The 19,269-nt window shown below is 42.6% G+C and overlaps 1 protein-coding gene across 1 annotated transcript in view; it reads right to left on the bottom strand.

The window, feature by feature from the left end:
* Window positions 1-13,441: 13,441 nt before the first annotated feature.
* The window catches only part of LOC119893586 (protein inscuteable homolog), a 50,828-nt gene continuing 45,000 nt past the window's right edge, over window positions 13,442-19,269 (bottom strand). The window contains exons 9-13 of the mRNA XM_038705834.1: window positions 18,770-18,948; window positions 18,261-18,327; window positions 17,298-17,453; window positions 16,208-16,284; window positions 13,442-15,202 (exon numbers count right to left, since the gene is read on the bottom strand). Of these exons, the coding sequence (XP_038561762.1) occupies window positions 15,074-15,202; window positions 16,208-16,284; window positions 17,298-17,453; window positions 18,261-18,327; window positions 18,770-18,948 (608 nt within the window). The 3' untranslated portion in view covers window positions 13,442-15,073. The remainder of the gene's footprint in view (window positions 15,203-16,207; window positions 16,285-17,297; window positions 17,454-18,260; window positions 18,328-18,769; window positions 18,949-19,269) is intronic.

The following is a 19,269-nucleotide window of genomic DNA, read 5'->3' as shown; positions in this document are numbered from 1 at the left end:
CAACTTGATTGATGGTTTATATTCTAATTTCACTGACATAGAGGAGCAGAAATCTGCCCAACAGGATTGGGTGAGAAATCTGATTAGATCTGATCGGACTGTAGACTACAGATGAGGTCTGACACATCCACTCTTAAACAGTTAATATCCAAACTTAAACAGGATACAGTGTGTGTGTGTGTGTGTGTGTGTGTGTGTGTGTGTGTGAAGAAGGAGGAGCACCCAGAGCTGGGAAAGACAGCTTTAGAGCAGCTATTACCCTTTTGATCCACATATTTGTGTGAGGCCTCCTTTCCTGCAATGACTCTGATCAAAACAAAGCCAAGAAACTGACTGTGCCTGGAAAAGAGTTTGATCACTGCAGTTGCCTTCCTGCCACAGAAAATGCCAAAGATCCTCAGTAAAGCAGAAGCCCATGTTTCTTGCTAAATAGTAAGTGCAACTTACCAAAAAGACGCAGTTCAAAGCAACTACAATGCCTTTTTAGTGTTATTTCGTGCTGACAAAAATGGTTTGCCATGAATTGAATGAATGAATTTAGTGATGGATTTAAATGTAGCAAGTGTTTTTCAGTTACAAGGCTGTTGAGTAAATCAGAAACTGGTGGTGCAGTTCTTTATTGTACCTCTTTATCCAGTCTTTTTTTTCCCTACCAAAATTGTTTGCTCTGGTTAGGGGGTACTTGGCTGACAAAAAATTTCAAAGGGGGTATATTATTGTAAAATGTTAAGTTAATGGTTTGGGTTAGAAGTCATGTAGTAATGATGGTTAAGGATTATGGACTAGAATCCATTGCGGGTCCTCATAACTTTAGAGGTACAGACATATGTGTTGTGTACACACATGATGTTCAAGGTAGCTTTTCTCTGGTGGAATTGCCCCAGTCCTTAAAGAGAAGCAGTCTCTCTTTCTGTCTCTCTGTCTCACTACCCCCCCCCCCCCCCCCCCCCCCCCTCCCCCCCCACACACACACACACACACACACACACACACACACACACACACACACACACACACAGACATACACACACTCACACACACACACACACACACTCATACACTAAAATGCGAAAATACAGACTTAAAAAAAAACCCTTTGAAACTAACAAGACTGTGGCTTCTCAAATTTTAATCACCACATTTCATTAATTCATTCCTTTTTCCACAAGCATGCTTATTCCTGTCCAATGAGCTACTGTACACCACGCTTGAGAGTTATTTTAGTGAAAGAAAAAGATTCAAAATGTTAATTTTCTGTCACTGAAAATTAATCACCATTGTTTATCTTTTACTTTATGCTGTGAAAAATAAATTGCAGCCCTGAATATGGTGAACATTTCAATCAAGGCCGCACGTCTTGGGACAAAAAGGAAATGTTTGAGACTCGGCGCAGAGCATTTATTTGAGAGTCAATTCTGACCCACACAGAGCGACCTCCCGCCGTCCTGCCTGGCACGAACAAATTAAGGTGCACTCAGGCAACAATGAACAAATTCATGGCAGTCCACCAGGAATTCTGTTGAACACAAAGAAAAAACTGTTTTGTTTTACCTTGAAGGTCTGTGAAAGTCAAGTTTACTGTACGACATACTGCCTGGCTTGCTTTAGTGGTTTTAGCACAGATCAACATGAAGATGTATCATTTTCTTTTTGTTGTAACTTCTTGTCAGTATAGTGTGTCATCATTGTGAATTTTTAATGGTGCAATGGGCAGTTGTCTGGATTTTATTGAGTGGATGCTGTCTAAATAATGCCTAGAAAATAGGGTGAAAGACTATCCATATTTCTATTGGATATACATATGATGGAAAAAACATAACTGGATTAAATGTGCTAAGTATGATACACTGAATATATGATACACTCCAAGATATCCTTATGAAAGAAAAGGATGGATGATGCAGAGGTAATCTTGGCAAAACACAAGAAAGATTAATAGTCCGTTATTTTTCCATCAGATGTCAATGTTTGATGAACTTTGCATTTATAGTGCAGCGTTGTGTAACTAACTGCGACAACAAAGTGATCAGAATTTAATACAACTCTGACTCACACCTCTGACTGGCTTCTTTTCCTTAACAACACTGGTATCAAAGCATTTAGAGCCATCCATGCCAAACACAGAGAAAACTAATTTCTCTGACACAAGTTGAAGTAATTCAAACTGATCACCATAACATATACCTATAGTGTTGTTAAAACATCCAAAAGACACATGTTTCAGTGTTTAGGAACATTCAGCAAATTATGAAATTGGAAACAGCAGCTTCTCCCACTTTGTACCTCTAATGTATGTCTCTGACTTAGCAAAAGTCACAGGACTGAAATCATATAATTCAAATCCACATTTAAGAGGTTTTTTTTATTTGTCAGCTTGTTTTGGGGAAAAAAATGGGCAGAATTGTAACCGGGGCTGGCAAATTGGGATGAAAACAACACCAAATATACAGTCCCCTGTAAGAGTCATCACAGTGAATTCTGTGTTCTGTGGAGTTTTCGTGTAAACAAACAAAAGTTATGTTTACATTTAGTTTTACTCACCAAAACGCATTGTGTGTATCCTTGAACTCTAACAAATGGTCCAGTCTAGATGGTAACGCTAGATTTGCAAAGCTCTTGTGAGATTTGTACTCATTGTGTCTTCATTGTGTGCATTGTGTATGCAGGATAAGTTTGCCTTCAGGGCTTTCTGCCAGAAAGCCTTTCACAAAAGCAGGACTTTCACCCAGGATGCTGCTGTCTGTGTCCTGTGTCAGCGCTGAATTAATGTTTTAACCCAAGCCATGATCTTTTCCTAAACCTAACCATGTAGTTTTGTTGCCTTAACCTAAAATGTCATGAGAGATTTATAGCCTAATCACATGAACATTGCTATTTATATTACTTTATGGTTTATCTAAGCAGCTGTCATAGAGAAAGAGCTTCTCTGGGATTGTTATATGTTGTTCCTCTGTAGACTCCACACTTTCTTTCACCAGTGATTTCAGGCATTGAAACACTTCAAAATACTTACCTATTATTACATAAAACTTAGTTTAAATACATACAAATAGTAAATATCACACAGACTGTGGCATTCCAAATTATTTTAGTGAATGTTAAATTAAGTCTTGCTACAAAACAGCCAACATAAAGTTTAAAAAAATCAATGTTTTTATTGCATAATGTTTATTTACCATTTATTTTTCTGCAGCATCAAGGCAGATATGGTAGAATAAAATCATGAAGGGAGATTTCTCCAGTGCAGTGGTTAAGACTTTATAATTTACTAATGCATAGCAGTTACAGGATAAAGCCATATGACCACTGTACACAAATCCCTGAACCTTTTTGGCATTAGACTTTTACCCTCCACTGACTTTCGCCAAAAGTTGTTGCCACAAAGTGCTGATTAATTTACACTCAATGTTGTGGTTGCATTTCAGCAATTAAAATCCCACTGGGTCCTCTAATGGGAGGCAGCTGGGGACTGGACTAGAGATATCAGTAAACAGGAATATTACTCTCTTAATTGGCTGTCCAGCGTCCAACAGGTGATGGCACTTAAGTCATAATTTGCCTTTATATTGTGAGGTCTATATGTGCTGGAGAAGGACACTAATATTGGATTGGGGTGTGTGTGTGTGTGTGTGTGTGTGTGTGTGTGTCTTTTTCAAAGTTCAGTTTTTCAAAGGCCAGGAATATTTGCACCCTGTAAGTAACTAGTCCAAAAGTAAATATTGCACAGAAAAAACAATCTAACTGGCAAACAAGGGAGCAAGCCAACTTGCTAGCTAGTGATTTTCAGCAACCCTATGCAAAACTCAACTGTGGATAAAAAAAGCAGGTCACATCATGCAATACGTGCCCTGGTTTTTTTATCATCCATGGTTGCTTTCCTGTTGAGTGGTGTTTACTAGAAGAATCCATTTGTAAAGGCCTAGGGATGTGGCATTAATGACGTGCACATTTGTATCTGGACATTGTTTTCTGTGTATATTGTTCAGATCACAATTACAAGCAAACAGATGGGATTAAAGTTTACATCAGTCTCCGAGCTATAAGTCAGAGTTGTAGATATCAGGATATTTCCCAGTTGGCAAAAAGAACTGCAGAGGTGTCAACAAACCACTGACAATATGGCTGCAAAGACTGGCAGTTACATCTTATAGAATCTATATCAAAACTACGGGAACGCCTCTGGGCGTGGCAGGGCTGAACATGAATGAAACTACTCCAATCCTATAGTTGTTGCTAGAACGGTAGCGTGTGACGGCGTAACTGGAGGCGTATATAAGCACACCGGCACACCGGACACATTAGCCCTTTCACTATGAAGCAAGGCACTCCAGGCGGGGTGAGGTGTGGCGGTCCGACGCAGTGTCCCGTTCCCCTTCTCGGTGAACAAGGGTTACATACGAAACCCGAGACGTTCCCCTTCGAAGGAACTCAAACTGCGTCAGTGACGACACTATGGGAACGAGATACCCACTATTCCACGCCCAAGCCTCCGCCTGCCCCCCCGAGCGTGCAGCAACCTGTAGTCACGACTAGGAGGAGAGCGCACGGGTGCCGGGTGCAGAAGGAAGGTCCAGACTGTAAAACCGGATGAAAGTGTGAGGAGTGGCCCAGCCAGCTGCCTCACACAAATCCTGGAGTGAAGCCCCTATGAGGAGGGCCCTAGAGGCCGCCATGCCTCGAGTAGAGTGCGCCCTTACGGCCATAGGTGAAGGTAACCTGCGCACCTGATAGGCCAGGGAAATAGGCTGAACAATCCAGTTGCTGATCGTGTGTTTAGAAGTGGGGAGCCCAGCCTTGGAGAACCCGAAACACACCAGCAACTGGTCTGCTTTCCTCCACCGGGAGGACCTCAGAATGTAAATACTCAGTGCTCTGACCGGGCAGAGCAGATGAAGTCTCCCGTCCTCTGCCGTCGCGAGGTGGGGGATGAAACGCCTGCAGCACCGTAGACCCTGCCAACCTGGAACCTTAGGGACATAGCCCGGACAGGAGTGCAGGATGGCTCTGACCCTCCCCGGGGCAAACTCCAGGCATTGAGGAGAAACTGAAAGTGCCTGGAGATCCCCCACCCTCCTCAGAGAGGTGATAGCGAGGAGAAAGGCCATCTTAAGGGTCAGGTGCTTGGCATCAGCCGACTCCAGGGATGTATGTCACTCTGAGGGACAGCAGTCTCTGCCGGGACCACAGGAGGATCTGATGTGCCAGTTTGCATAACGGGTGTGAGCGCAGACCCCCCTGGTGATTCAAATAGGCCACCACCGCCGTGTTGTCGGTCCTGACAAGGACGTGGCGACCGCAGAGAGAGTGGGCAGAAAACTCCTCAGAGCTCTGAAAACCGCCAACATTTCCAGGCAATTTATGTGCCAAGAGAAATGATGCTCCTGCCAGGAGCCTCTTGCAAAGCGGCCGTCCATGACCGCGCCCCACCATGCAAGTGAGGCGTCTGTCGAAATAATTGTCCGGCAACATGACGCTCCCAACACGGGACCCTGGGACAGGAACCAAGGCTTCCTCCATACTGACAGGGAACGAAGGCACCTGCTCGTAACCCGTATCAGACGGAATGGATTTCCCCTCAGGGAGAATTCCTTGGATTTTAACCACCACTGCAGGGCTCTCATGTGCAGCAGGCCAGACGGGATTACACTGCTGCCATGAGACCACCCTCTGTGTGTGTAGTTTTAGTAGTAGTGTTTCACAGTTATGGTGCGGCCTAACTTCACTCTGGTCACCGAGGACAAAATGGACCCGACGCGTGCAGGCGACAGGTGGGCCCGCATCGTCGTCGAGTCTCACACCACCCCTAGGAATGTAGTCCGTTGGGCGGGCTTCAGCACACTCTTCTTCGCGTTGAGCTGCAGCCCCAAACGCTGAAGGTGGGCGAGGACGACATCTCGATGCCGAACCGCTAACTCCCGAGACTGAGCCAAGATGAGCCAGTTGTCAATGTAGTTTAATATGCGGATGCCCTGGAGCCTCAGCGGGGCCAGAGCTGCATCCATGCATTTGGTGAACGTGCAAGGAGAGAGTGCTAGGCCGAACGGTACGCCGCGCCCCCGAAGGCGAACCTCAGAAACTTCCTGTGAGAGGGACGGATGGAGATGTGGAAATATGCGTCTCGTAGATCTATCATGACAAACCAATCCTCAGATTGGATGTGACTGATGATGGCGGGGATGGTGAACATCCTGAACCTGAATCTCCTCAGAGATTGGTTCAGGGACTGCAGATCCAAATCGGACGCAACCCATACGTCCTTCTTGGGAACTATGAAGTACCGGCTGTAGAACCCGGAATCCCTGACTGGCGGGGAAATAAGCTCTCTGGCCCCATTTCCAGCAGAGAGCGAACTTCTTGTCCCAACACCTGGCTCTGCCCCGCATGCACTGCAGTCCAGACCACCCCGTTGAACTACTGCAGGGGTGGACCCGGAACTGCAGCCTGTAGCTATCCACTACAGTGCGCAGGACCCACGGGGAAATGTTTGCAAGGCTCCGCCATGCTTCTACAAAATCCGCCAAGGGCTGGTGTTATGCGTAGGTCCCCGGTGGCACCCTGAAGCAGAGAGCCGCCAGGGAAAACCCGCCAGCGACCCACGGTGTGTGAGCACGATCGTTTTCCAGCTGCAACCCCTTGAGGCGGGCAGACTGGTGAGAGCTCGCTGGCGGTTAGCGTGTCCCGAGCGCCAAGACGGTGGGAAAAACAGCGCCTGTTGACGACAGCATCCACTGCCTCACCAAATAAGCCAGTAGCCCCTCGGGGCTGGTGGCCGGTGTTATGAGTAGGTCCCCGGTGGCACCCTGAAGCGGAGGACCGCCAGGGAAATCTCGCTGGCGACCCACGGTGTGTGAGCCCGATCATTTTCCAGCTGCAACCCCTAGGGCGGGCAGACTGGTGAGAGCTCGCTGGCGGTTAGTGTGTCCCGAGTGCCAAGACGGTGGGAAAACAGCGCCTGTTGCCTGAGCCGCCACAAGCGAGGGGACCTCGGTCAGCCTCGCGGGGGGCTGTGGGCTGCCTCGCGTCCCGGTTATGTTGAGGGGGACTACGGGAAGTGATGCTTCGCTTCTGGCTCCATTGTAGGAGCTAGACAAGGGCTAAGCTCGTCTCTCTTCAGCCGTCGCCGTCCTGGACCCAGACCGGAGGAGGAGATATTGCTCAAACGCCTCTCCCTGCATTTCAGCGTGCTGAAACCTGCTGATGACAGATGAAAAGCCTTCTCCATCCCCTGGATGCCCGAGAGGTTGAGCGACAGATGGCGCTCCGTAGCCACCGATGCTGCCATGGAGCAGCCAATGCTTAGTAACACGGAGCGTTTAAGTCCGTAGCTCTATCGAGCTTAGTCAGGTCCTCCTCAGAGGGACCTCCCCCTAGGTCATAGTCTTGAGAAGATTGGCCTGGTACGCCTGCAAGATGGCCATAGTGTGCAGGCTTGCACCAGCTCAACCCGCTGCCATGTAGGCCTTGCCCACCAAAGCGGATGTTTCGTCCGACATCTGAAGGAACGAAGCGAGGGTGGGAGAAAGATAGCTCGCAAGCGTTTCCTCCCCCCAAGGCATCGTTCCATTCCCTTTAGCCGTGCTGCTTAGTTTCTGTCACGCTGCTGTAGTCCAGCAGAGGGGACACAGTCAGCCGTGCAGAGCAGCTTTTTTTTTTTTTTTGGTCTGTTCCATGATTTACATAACTCATTGTGCAAATCAGGAAAGAACGCGGGGGTGGCGCTCGGGCTGCTCGTCTGATGACGTCGGCCCGGCTCCCGGAAGTCATCCTCCATGATGCTAAGCATGTCTAGCTCCTCAGAATTAGACTGTGCAAGCCTCTCCAAACTCATACCTCGGCCAGTAGAAGCCAAGAAACGGACTTCCGAACGGGGAAGAGAGGAGCAGCAGACGAGGAGTCAGCAGACGAGGAATGGGAAAAAGCCTCGGCAGTCCCGATGCTCTCGGAGATGTAGCGCTGGGCGCCCCATGACCGAAGCTGCTGCGCCACCTCAGCGACCGCCAGGCGCGAGCCACGGGGAGAGCGCATCCAGCCGTCTTCGGAAAAGAGAGCCGCACAGGACCTCAGCACCCTCAGGGGCAGGGCCTCGCAATGGCCGCAAGCAGCCCCCTCGAGAGCTGCATGGGCATGCGGCATCCCAGACAGGAAACACACAGGGCATGAGTGTCCCCAGCCGTGATGTAGCGCGGGCATGGAAAAACACACCGCCAGAATCGTTCAACAGCCAACTCTCTGTCTGCCATCTGACTTCCTTCCAGGTAAGAGCTTCTTCAGTTTTTGCTGTAACTTTGGTCCTCAAACATGCCAGAGTGCCTGCTGAATAGAAAAAGGCTAATGTGTCCGGTGTGCCGGTGTGCTTATATACGCCTCCAGTTACGCCGTCACACGCTACTGTTCTAGCAACACCAATAGGATTGGAGTAGTTTCATTCATGTTTCAGCCCTGCCACGCCCAAAGGCGTTCCCATAGTGTTGTCACCGACGCAGTTCGAGTTCCCTCGAAGGGGAACTCAGGTAAATTCCCACTGCTACGTTACAGTAATAATTTTATTAGGTTGAGGTTGAGCTAAGCCATTCTGGTTACATGATAACATTGCATTTAGCCAACATGATACATCAGTGTTAGCTCCCACCTGCTTTCAGTAACAACTTGTTTATCTCACCGGAGGCTCAGCAATGTGAGCACAGCTAAATGTATTTGATGATAATGAAAAATGTTAATGCGCTAGACTAAATATTATAATGAGATTATTGCCACAATTTGTAACAGTTGGACCGCATTAAGTAACGTTGATTTGTTGAACACATGATTAATGTTGCATTATTGTATATTATGTGGGACATGTGAGTTACAGCGACTGAGACAAAACAACAATAAATCTAAACTGAATGTTATGAAGCAAACAGCGGCAGGTTGATGCTAACGGCTAATGGCTGCCTTGTCTTGCGTCACTTTAGGCTAGTTTAAACAAATGATCACTCCACATTTGCTTTGTACCATTACATCCCTTCTTTCAGGCTAAATTTGGATTATGCTAGCAAATACTGGCCATTAGCCAGCAAGCTAACATTATCTAACTTGAGCCAGCTAAAGCACAGAATCACAATATGTTTCATATGTTTACAGTAATGTTAGTTTACCTGTCCAATACGATGAAAGCCAACTTAGTGTCATTTTTTGTCAGGTTCAAAACAAAGCGGAGGTCTCTCCATGGCTCCAGACTTTCCGATGTTAACCGTGTTTTCACCCGACGTCAATCAGATTCTCATTTAGTCTGCTTCAGCACATACAACTGTTTTCTGTTTTTTATCCTTACGTGGAGTTTATGTTGAAGTCTGTGTTGTACTGGGAGCCGGTCATTTTTGGTTTTAGCAGACTCCATCTCGTTAGCTGCAGTGTTGTTGCTGGGTGTACGGTACAGAATTAGAAGGCAATAGGCTCAGAAACGCGCATGTAGTCACAGCCAAAGGATTTCCCAGAAAATTCGACCCTAAGTCTTCATATAGAATTAGGCTTACTGGGCGCCAGAGGTAACAGAATAACCCGGCAAGTGGATTATTTTTATGTGAGTTTAAACCCCCTTTACACACAGGTAAAAAAAAAAAAGGTACTGATTTCCTTTAAAAAAACTACATATAGCCCCTTAAACAGATCTTGTTCTCTACTTCGAGTCCCGCTTCTCTAAGACAATAGGTGTCAGAAGCAACCCGACCAAATAAGCTCAAATTATGACTTGGTGATATATTAGCAATAGCTGTCACACTGTGTGTGTTACAGCATTTAATAAAACGTGTGTATGTCGTATTGCAGAATAATGACATAGATGAGGAATGTCTTGTGTGTGAAAAATTGTTAAGCTCATCTTTCCACAGCAAAGTGTGAGTTCAATGTCTCTTTTGTCTACACTGGTCCCATGAGGCATGCACTCAGGGCGTAGAGCACTACATCTGTATATTTATATCTATCTATGTCTATATAAATAAGGCTCTAAATAACATGAATTGCGGTCAGAATTCATAAATGCAAAAAACCTCAGCTTCTAGGGGGGCACTGAGGACCACTTTTATGTCCCCACTATCGTCAAAATCAAACCTACCCCCTTAAAAATATGTGAAGACTTACATCATTTTTAATCTCTTAGCCAAAGGAATTTGACTGTTAAGTTTGGTCAAATCATTTCATACTAATTTGTGAGTTTTGTAAAAGTAAAGTTTAATACATCAGCTTCTGAGAGTATTTTCAAAGGAAGAAAAAATTTCTGTCATTTTCGGCCCTCTGAAATAAAGAGTCAGACAGAGAACTTTTCCAAGGCAAAAGCAAAAGATGTGACACATAAAATAATAAAGTCTCAGGAGAGTCACAGAGTAGTGTCTTCTTACATTAGACTACAAGTTGTCAGATCCTTTTCTCACACAAAATCTGTGTGTTTATGGTTTGGGACAGTGAAGATGACATGAAAATGACTCTGTAGTGCAACTTGCTGGCTTTTATTATCAAGGACTAATTTACTTAATTTGTAATGTGCACTTCCCTTATTACAGTATTATAGGGCATGGTGGCAGAAATGACGTGAGCCAACATATCAAGCCCCAAATGCACAAACACACTGTGAAGGAACAGAAAGGTTATTTATTAATTTAATTATGACTTATTGTTACTATTACTTATTACACTCACTGGCCACTTTATTAGGCACACCTTGCAAGCACTGGGTTGGACCCCCTTTTGCCTTCAGAACTGCCTTAATTCTTCGTGGCATACATTCAACAAGGTGTTAGAAACATTCAAACAGACTTTGGTCTATACTGACATGATAGCATCACGCAGTTGCTACAGATTTGTCAGCTGCACATCCATGATGCAAATCTCCCGTTCCACCACATCCCAAATGTGCTGTATTGGACTGAGACCTGGTGACTGTGGAGGCCAATGGAGTACAGTGATCTCATTGTCATGTTCAGAAAAACAGTTTGAGATGATTTGAGATTTGCGACATGGTGCATTATCCTGCTGGAAGTAGCCATCAGAAGATGGGTACACTGTCATAAAGAGATGGACATGGTCAGCAACAATACTCAGGTAGACTGTTGTGTTTAAACGATACTCACTTGGGGGTCAAAAGTGTGGCAAGAAAATATCCGTAACATCATTGCACCACCACCACCAGCCTGAACCGTTAATACAAGGCAGGATGGATCCATGTTTTTTAAGTTGATTTAGATTTTATTTCTGTTCACCCACTTAGTGTTTTGTTAATTGATTAACATATATTTTTGAAAGCATTCTTACTTTATACCATTTTTTCACACTGGCCTGAAACTTTTGCAGAGTAGCCTACTGTACTTTGTGTATTGTGTTTTTTAAACTACCTCATGCTTGTTTTGTGTAAGTCGTGTATGTTACTGTGATTTATTTATATTTTTAAACCGCTGATACTATAATTTTACAATTTCTCATCGGGGATGAATAAAGTACCTATCTATTTATTTAATAAATGTGTCTGTATTTGTGTAGAACTGGTGTAGGATAAGGTACATGTCTTTCAGGTTTTAGTCGCTGTGTCTCAAGTTTCATCGTTACTGTGTAAACAATTGAGAAAAAACTGTAAAAGTGGTAGTGCTGATATTCTGCTACCTGTTCACGAGAGACCTTTTTGAGAGAATGATTGGATTACGCTGATTTGTCATTTAAGCCTTAAACCTTGAAGCTTTGATCAAATTGCCAATGGATGAAAACAATACGGATGGCAACAATACACACAGATGAGAGGGAGGAAAATGAAAGGTTCAATAGCTCAGAAACTGAGAAAAACTGAAAAACTCAAGAGCTACAGCACTTGGTATCATGGTCATGGTCGAACCAAAACAATATCAAAGGAACCTGTGTTTTTAGGCCGTCTGTTTAGTTCTCCTCTGTGTCAATACATATTTCATCAGGTCTCAACAAAGCGAGGCAGGAGCATATTCTATCACAAAGGCCTCTGAACACAGTCCCACGTGTATGCTGGACAACACACACGCACACACACAAAGCAGCTCAATTGTCTCAACACTGGGTTGGAGTGTAACAAGTCCAGGCTCAGCATAAGTGCCCTTAGGTGAAAAAGAAGCTACAGAGAAAGCAAGAAGACCCTCAATTGTCTCTCCAAGGAGAGGAAGGCTTATAGAGAAGAAAAAAACCTGAGAATGTTTTTATCAAAGAGATGACAATACAAAGGACAAGTTTTTCAGACAAGCCCTCACATTCTTCTTTGAAATCACTTGCTGCATCATGTCCTAGTCACTTGTGAGTCGCAGCACTTGGGAATGTGAACCTCTTTCAAAGCCACTGTGAATGAATGAATTAGTGAATTCTCAATGTGTGAAAAGCTGACATTTTGATGACAAGTTTTTCTAATGCACACAGCTTCATTCTGCACTGCTATTCCTCCCAATGAGACCCAATGTTTTTGGAAAGTTGGAGGCTTAAATAGCGAATGTTCCTCTTGTTAGTTTTTTTTTGAGAGGACCTGGTGGTTCATGAAGGACCAACAGGTAGACCTTTGGGTCCACCTCCTCTTAGTCTCTTGGCCTCTTTCTTTCTCTGTGAACCTCATTCAAAGGCTTTTCTTATCCCTTTGCTTGTGTTTGTGACAAGACAGAATGTGTGAGCGTAGTCCCTCTGAGATAGCTGGAGGTCTGGGGCCCTCTGAGAAACTTTAGCTGCATGGACCCCAACTGCACTCATTCTGCATTAAGGTGGGACTTTCTGCTGGTAATTTTGAATGTGGTGTTTGCCTGCTGTACCAGTAGTGTAGCAATGTTCGTTGTGACCACAATAAATACAAATACAATTTTAACTGCAGTTTGTTTTGCATTTTTTAAAACAGTCCCTCTACACATCCGGCATTTAAAGAGCAACATTACTATTCACATGGAGTTGTGTTTCTCTCTACCTGGGGAATGTTAGTCCAATATGCACTCTCTTTTGGCTCTGTATTTGGTCTCTACCAACCACCTCCTGAAATAAAATATCTGTCTCTTTAGCTGCTAAATGCTCCACAGTGTTCACCAGCTAGTCTCTCGCTCTGTCTGTCTGAGCTTTTACTCTTTAAATAACGCTGCCTGCTGCTGCCGAAGCAATGCTACAGAGGCGAGAGTCAACTGAAGTTGTGGGTCGAACAGCTAAATAATGAGCTGAAGTTCAATATTAAGCTCTGTAAAGCTAAGCAGAGCTTCAGATTTGAATGATAATTCTTAGCAGGTTTATCACTACGAGCGACGCCTTTCACATTGTCACATTGAGAAACAACTCTCAGGGCTTCAGTCTATAGTGGCTACTGGGTAGGGCCCAGGGTTTTCTTTTTCTCTTCTTCTTATTTCTTAATCTCTCTTTTGTTTTTTGTCAGTGTGTGTTGTTGTGGGTTGTGAGTATTGTAATTCACTATAATGACATACACCCAACATTAGATAGATGCTTGCCTTTACTCCATGCATGGCATACAATTATGGTAATTTTCTTTAAATTAAAGCATTTCTATATTAAAATTCAAGACCATTTTTATAGACTCATTTTCCAGTGGCAAATATGATATTTGAGATTAATGGCAAGTATGTTCAAGATAATAACTCAACACGCCATACAATACACTTTAAAGCAACATTATGTAGTATTTTTATCTTAAAAACAACTTCAAAATCATTTTGATGATACATGGATTTGTAATAGGGTGAGTGACGTCACTATCATTGTCTCCCTGTAACTGTATAGATATCATAGCAGAGGCTGCGAAGAGACCAAACACGATGTCGCTGGAAGCAAGAAAAAGAAAAAGAGACAGTGACGAGCAAGCAACTGGACAAGAGTAAATATCGGACTGGCTGTTACTCGTTGGCGTGAGCTAAAAGAGCTGAAAGAATGCAGGACAGATGCTGAGCTGGCCTTCTTGCTGTTGGACTAGCAGGTTATATCCAATTAGCTGGCTTGCCGTGTCTTGTGTTGTTGCGTTTGCTTGATGTTTGGCTGTGTTAGTAAAGTTTTCGCCTCAAGCAAAATCAGCCACACATTTCACAGACAGAGGTTTAACCACTAGCTATAAATCTAGAGTTATGTTAGCAAACTTACTAGATAACACACTCAGACATCAGTTGTGTTACTGTAAGTACTCCTGCGTCAGTTGGTGTCTAGCTTTGTTGGCTAGCTTGTCCTTATTTACAACATTGGTGAATTACACTCTCACTGAAAGGGTAGGGGCGCCAAATCACATAAAAAACACATACAAACTTACATAATGTTGCTTTAACAAACAATACATTGTGCACCAAGAACAAAATATCATGTTGCCATATGCCTTAATGAAACATTTTAAATACTAATAGTGACCTGTCAATAATGGAACACAAATAACAAATTGAAAACATGTCATAGTTCTTCTAGCTATAATAATTTAGTTGTAAATGATTCTCCAAATAAAGTGGCTGCCGGTAGAAAACATTAAAAATATTTTTAACAGACTAACAATAAAAGAGTTGAAAAGAATTAAACACACATCTTGGTACACCAATGCTAAATGTTTCAGATGAGGCATTTAACAGTATCTACACTTTTGTGAAAGTTCTTTCTCTGTTCTCAGTCAGCAAAAATACTTTGGATACATTATCTTTAGACAAGAACATATAAATTGCACAGTGGTAGCATATAAAGTGTTTCATTTCAGAACAGGTTATACTTTCATTTTCAAAAAGAAGCACCTACTCTCATAAAAGTATTACTGATGTGAAATTCCCAGTGGAATAAAATAAGCAATTGACCTTTTCTAGAACACAGTACACATTCATTGCATTTAATGTGATCACTGAGCGCTACTTTATGTACATTGTAGTTTCACTCCATTCACCCAATGATGTCCAGGATGAAATCTGGACAGAAAAATCATCCCAGGACACAGGAAGTGACAGACTAAAGCTCCAGTCAGGAAATAGATGCAATGTTTTGGAGTGACACTGCCCATTAGTCCTCTCTGTGTCAAGAAACAGTACACGTCATGATCTTGTACACGAGTTCAACTCTCCACCATCAGTCTTCAGTATACGGGCCATCATACAAAGCTCTCCTCCATATTGGAACACAGCAGGAAAGAGTCGACTAGCCGTGGTTTGATCAGCTGCTGGTGGTCGGCTGCCTCGATGCTGTCTGGACACCCTGCTGCCAGCCTCCTCAAGGCAGCCTGGAGACATTTGTGCATGTGCACAAACAATACACACAGACATGCTTCACCTATCAAGAACATGATGTGCTGCTGTATGCAAACATGCACACTGAAATCATGTAAAAATATATGCAATGACATGTGGAGAAGAATTGTAAATGTGCACATTTAATATCATTAAATAAAAACCTTAATGTGTCTGCAGGTTAAAAAAACCAAAACAAACTGTACTAGGTTACTGGGCCAGGAGCTGTTTAATTTTTTCTCCTACATCTCATGTGGATTTTGAAAGAGCATGATTAATATGTGTGACGTTTCAAACCCATTTCAGCCATGAAATCCTCCAACATTTACATTTAAGATTACAAATGATCTGTGAAAGCTTAGTGTCCTTTGAAGGTAAAAATTCAACACCTACAAATACTTAACCCTTGGCTAAAAGGATAAAATAGAATCACATTAATTTGAATAGACACACACAGGGTCACAGTGAAGAAGAGGCCATTTCTGGGTGCAGTGAAGCAGCCCAATTAAGCTACCAGACCATTATGCGCTTCAAATCCCCTCATCTGCCGTAAGATCTGGTCTTAATAATTATGATCAGAATGAGAGAATGATGAGTACGAACAGGGATATTATTCATGATATGTACATATTTAAACATACAACGTTTGAGATTATGTGCACCGGTCAGCTATCTCAACATGTCTTAAAGATACTGAGGTTGTGATATATTTTAAATTTTCAGATATTGCCCCATGGATGTAATTAAATTGGAAATTCATTTGGTCATTTGGTGCACTTATGTTACACATGCAGGCATATAATGCCCTTAGTATGTACTATATAGCAAGTGCAGCTGAACATGCATTGTATTTTTGGGGCACGATTGAAATGGGCAGTTTGAATGTTTAAATAACATATTGGTATTCAGGATATGGACTCATTTACACATATCTACAGGTTTTGTATGCAAACAGACACACACACACACATACAAATAAACACACACTTTATACCTACCAAGCAAGCCACCAGCACTGAGTCACTGTTATTTCTCTCAGTAGGGGAGCGACACAGTTCAATAAGACGAGGAACAGCTAAAGACAGCAGAGGAATTCAGTTACATGCTTGTGCCATCCTTAGACATTTGATATCAGCTATAAACAGTGTGGTGCACAGCAGTTGGAGACATTCAGAGTTAAACTACTTTTTGTAATGCTGAGAACATTCCCAAATAATACAGACGTTTCCATTACATTTAACTTCTGACAAATTATTTGGTTTTAATGCAATATAAAATATGTTAATCCACTAATCAAATTATGGAGTTTCATAAAGCATTTCATAAAGTATTCATACAGAGCGTCCCATGAGACATACTTCCCAAGAGGTCTGCCAGGGGAATGGACATACAGTACATTTGTATATTATAATATAGGTTTTTCTGTCCAGTGATGAGACGAGGATCTCTTGCCTGTAAAATGATCTTTAATCTCTTTAATCTCTTTAAAGTAAATAAATAGTCAAGCTTCAAGAGGATGCAGAATCAGGGCATTGTGTCCTGTTGATGGTTTTGTTGTCTATTAGTCTTTAATTACAAATGAAGAACCTCAAGGCTAAATTCAATTAATTCAGCTTTATTGAAATTATGCTGATAAATCCACTTGCCTTCACTTTGAAAAAAAATTTAAGATCCTTTTTTTAAAAATTTAAATACATATTTTATACTTAATATTTTTCTTCTTTATGGAGCCCAGCACATTGCTCAATTTATAAGTCAGCCAAAGACAGCTATACAAAGGAAAACACAAGATATTAAGTTAAGATAAGGTTGCTTAAAATAGATAGTTGCAAATTGTGACAATAAAAAAACAGATGACTTGGCTCTTGTCTGTGCCCTAAGCTACCATTCAGCTCACTTATGCCATAGGTTGGTTATACTGATTTTCATTTTTCAATCTATTTATTCTGTGTTGTTGTTTCCATTCTTTCTTTTTACCTCTTGTTTTTCAGCACTTTATTTGCTTCTCTCGACTTTCACTCAATAGCATGATTTAATAAAGAATAAAATGTGTTACACTGTTGGGAGAAAACTGAAATTCTGCACTACCTTTTAGTTGAATGGCTGTTTGGGCCACGTCAGCGTCTCTGCTCAGACGGGCAAGTGTGACAGCAGCTTTCTGCTGGACACGCTCGCAGGCGGCGCCCTCTGATGGACTAGAGGAGGATGGCTTTTCTCCCAGCAGCAGCAGTAGTCGCTCTATTCCTAAATGACATAATATACAGTACAGATTAGCCCGGAAAGAAACCAAACAATCAAAGGTCTCAGGAAGGATAGAAAGGATTGGAGATATGTTGATGATTGGAGAGAAATATGGTACCAAAGCAACATGTTTACAATAAAACACAACAAAAAAAACAAATGAAGACAGGAAGCAGACGAAGTTAGACAAGAACAAGAAAAAACAATGCAACTCTGTCAGAAACATAGGAACCAAACACAACAAACAGCTGAGTTTGAAACTTCACAGACATAAAGTTACACACGAAATACATTGTGCAGATGGTAAAATAACAAATAGTTTTGGCTACTCGGTCTATGATCAGATTGAAATACAAATTGACTGAGGGACCTATACCCATACTGAAAACTTGTGTATCTATCAATTTAATTTACAATATATGAACGAGAGCAGAGAGACAATGGAATATGTTATAGTAATTAGGAGGGCTCACATTTGAGAGCAGAAAATATACACATTGAAAATGAAGAATTAATTTAAAAATAATATTAAAATGCATTACAGTTGTTATAAATATTGTTTATTTGCATATGCTCAGTGGTTACTATTTAAGCTCTTCCAGGCTACTTCACATATTTTATTTGATGCTGCCATCTGGAGGATTAAAGAAGAATTGCACAGATTGTTCACACTTGTACATCAGTTTAAGGGTGTTACTGAGTAGTTCAATGCTTGCTGGTGTATTTCCTTCATCCCAACACAGTTTGCCCATAAAAAACAACAATGATATGTAACATTCATTTGAAAATTATAGATGAAATATAGATTACCTTGGTCTTGCAGGACTTCAGAAGCACACTGCTCTAAGACTGACAGGTTTGCCAAGATTGTCACCACCTGCATTTAAAACAATAAAGAATTTTTAAAGGGGGAAAGGATAAAGGGGGATGAAGGGTGGGGGGGATGAAAGGGTCAAGGAGGTAGGGATAAAAAGGGGTTGGTTTGGGTTGTGGTGGCTGGAGCGGCTAGGAACCCAAGGATCAAGAGGAGGGGTGGGGGCATGTCTTGCTTTATGATCCCCTGTGATAGAAAAAGAACAATTACTTTAACTCCACACAGAAAGGCCCGGAATGACCGAGGTCTGAACCTAGGACCTTATTGCTGTGAGGCCACGATGCTGTTCCTGAACTTTATATAACCTCATTAAGTGCACTGCTTAAGCCAAAGTCATTCATGCTCACTCTCCCTGTAAGTTAACGTTGTAAGTTAATAACGATAACTTGTTATTTGGGGTTTTTCTTTATTTTGTGAAAAATAACACCTAAATGTAGATGTGTACCTGGTCTTTGGAGTAGGGCGTATCCACTCTCTGGCGGTCTTTGCATGCCTGCAGCAGGATGTGGATGGCATTCAGCTGCAGGAGAATCTCACAGGCCATGCTGTCAAAGAAGGTGATATTGGCCAAGGCTGCTGACGCCAGGAGAAATACTTCACCACATGAGGCGCTCTGGCACAACTCTGAGAGAATGAGACATCACTCATTAAGTACAGTAATTCTAACATTACACAACAAAACACATAATCCAGTTTGAGGTTATTGTCTTTTGGCAACTCGATCGCTTGTATACTTGTAAGTTTTAGCATTTGTTTGGAAGTTTTGTAGAGTTATCCATTGAGTAATGACGTATATTTGATCAGGGAGGCCCCAGGTTATAATGTTTGGGAGCACTGACAGCAACATTTTGTTTGTAATGTAGACGGGGAAACCTGCAGTAGTTAGACCATGGAGTGTTTGAAAGGTAACAATCAAAAAGTACAATCTTAAAATCATTATTTTTC

Source organism: Micropterus salmoides, unplaced genomic scaffold (assembly GCF_014851395.1).
Source record: "Micropterus salmoides isolate LMB-PRFRI ecotype aquatic unplaced genomic scaffold, ASM1485139v1 Ms_hic_scaffold_8, whole genome shotgun sequence".
NCBI classification, from domain to species: domain Eukaryota; kingdom Metazoa; phylum Chordata; class Actinopteri; order Centrarchiformes; family Centrarchidae; genus Micropterus; species Micropterus salmoides.
Note: the sequence above shows the minus strand (reverse complement) of the source record. Positions and strands in the feature narration are given on the sequence as shown.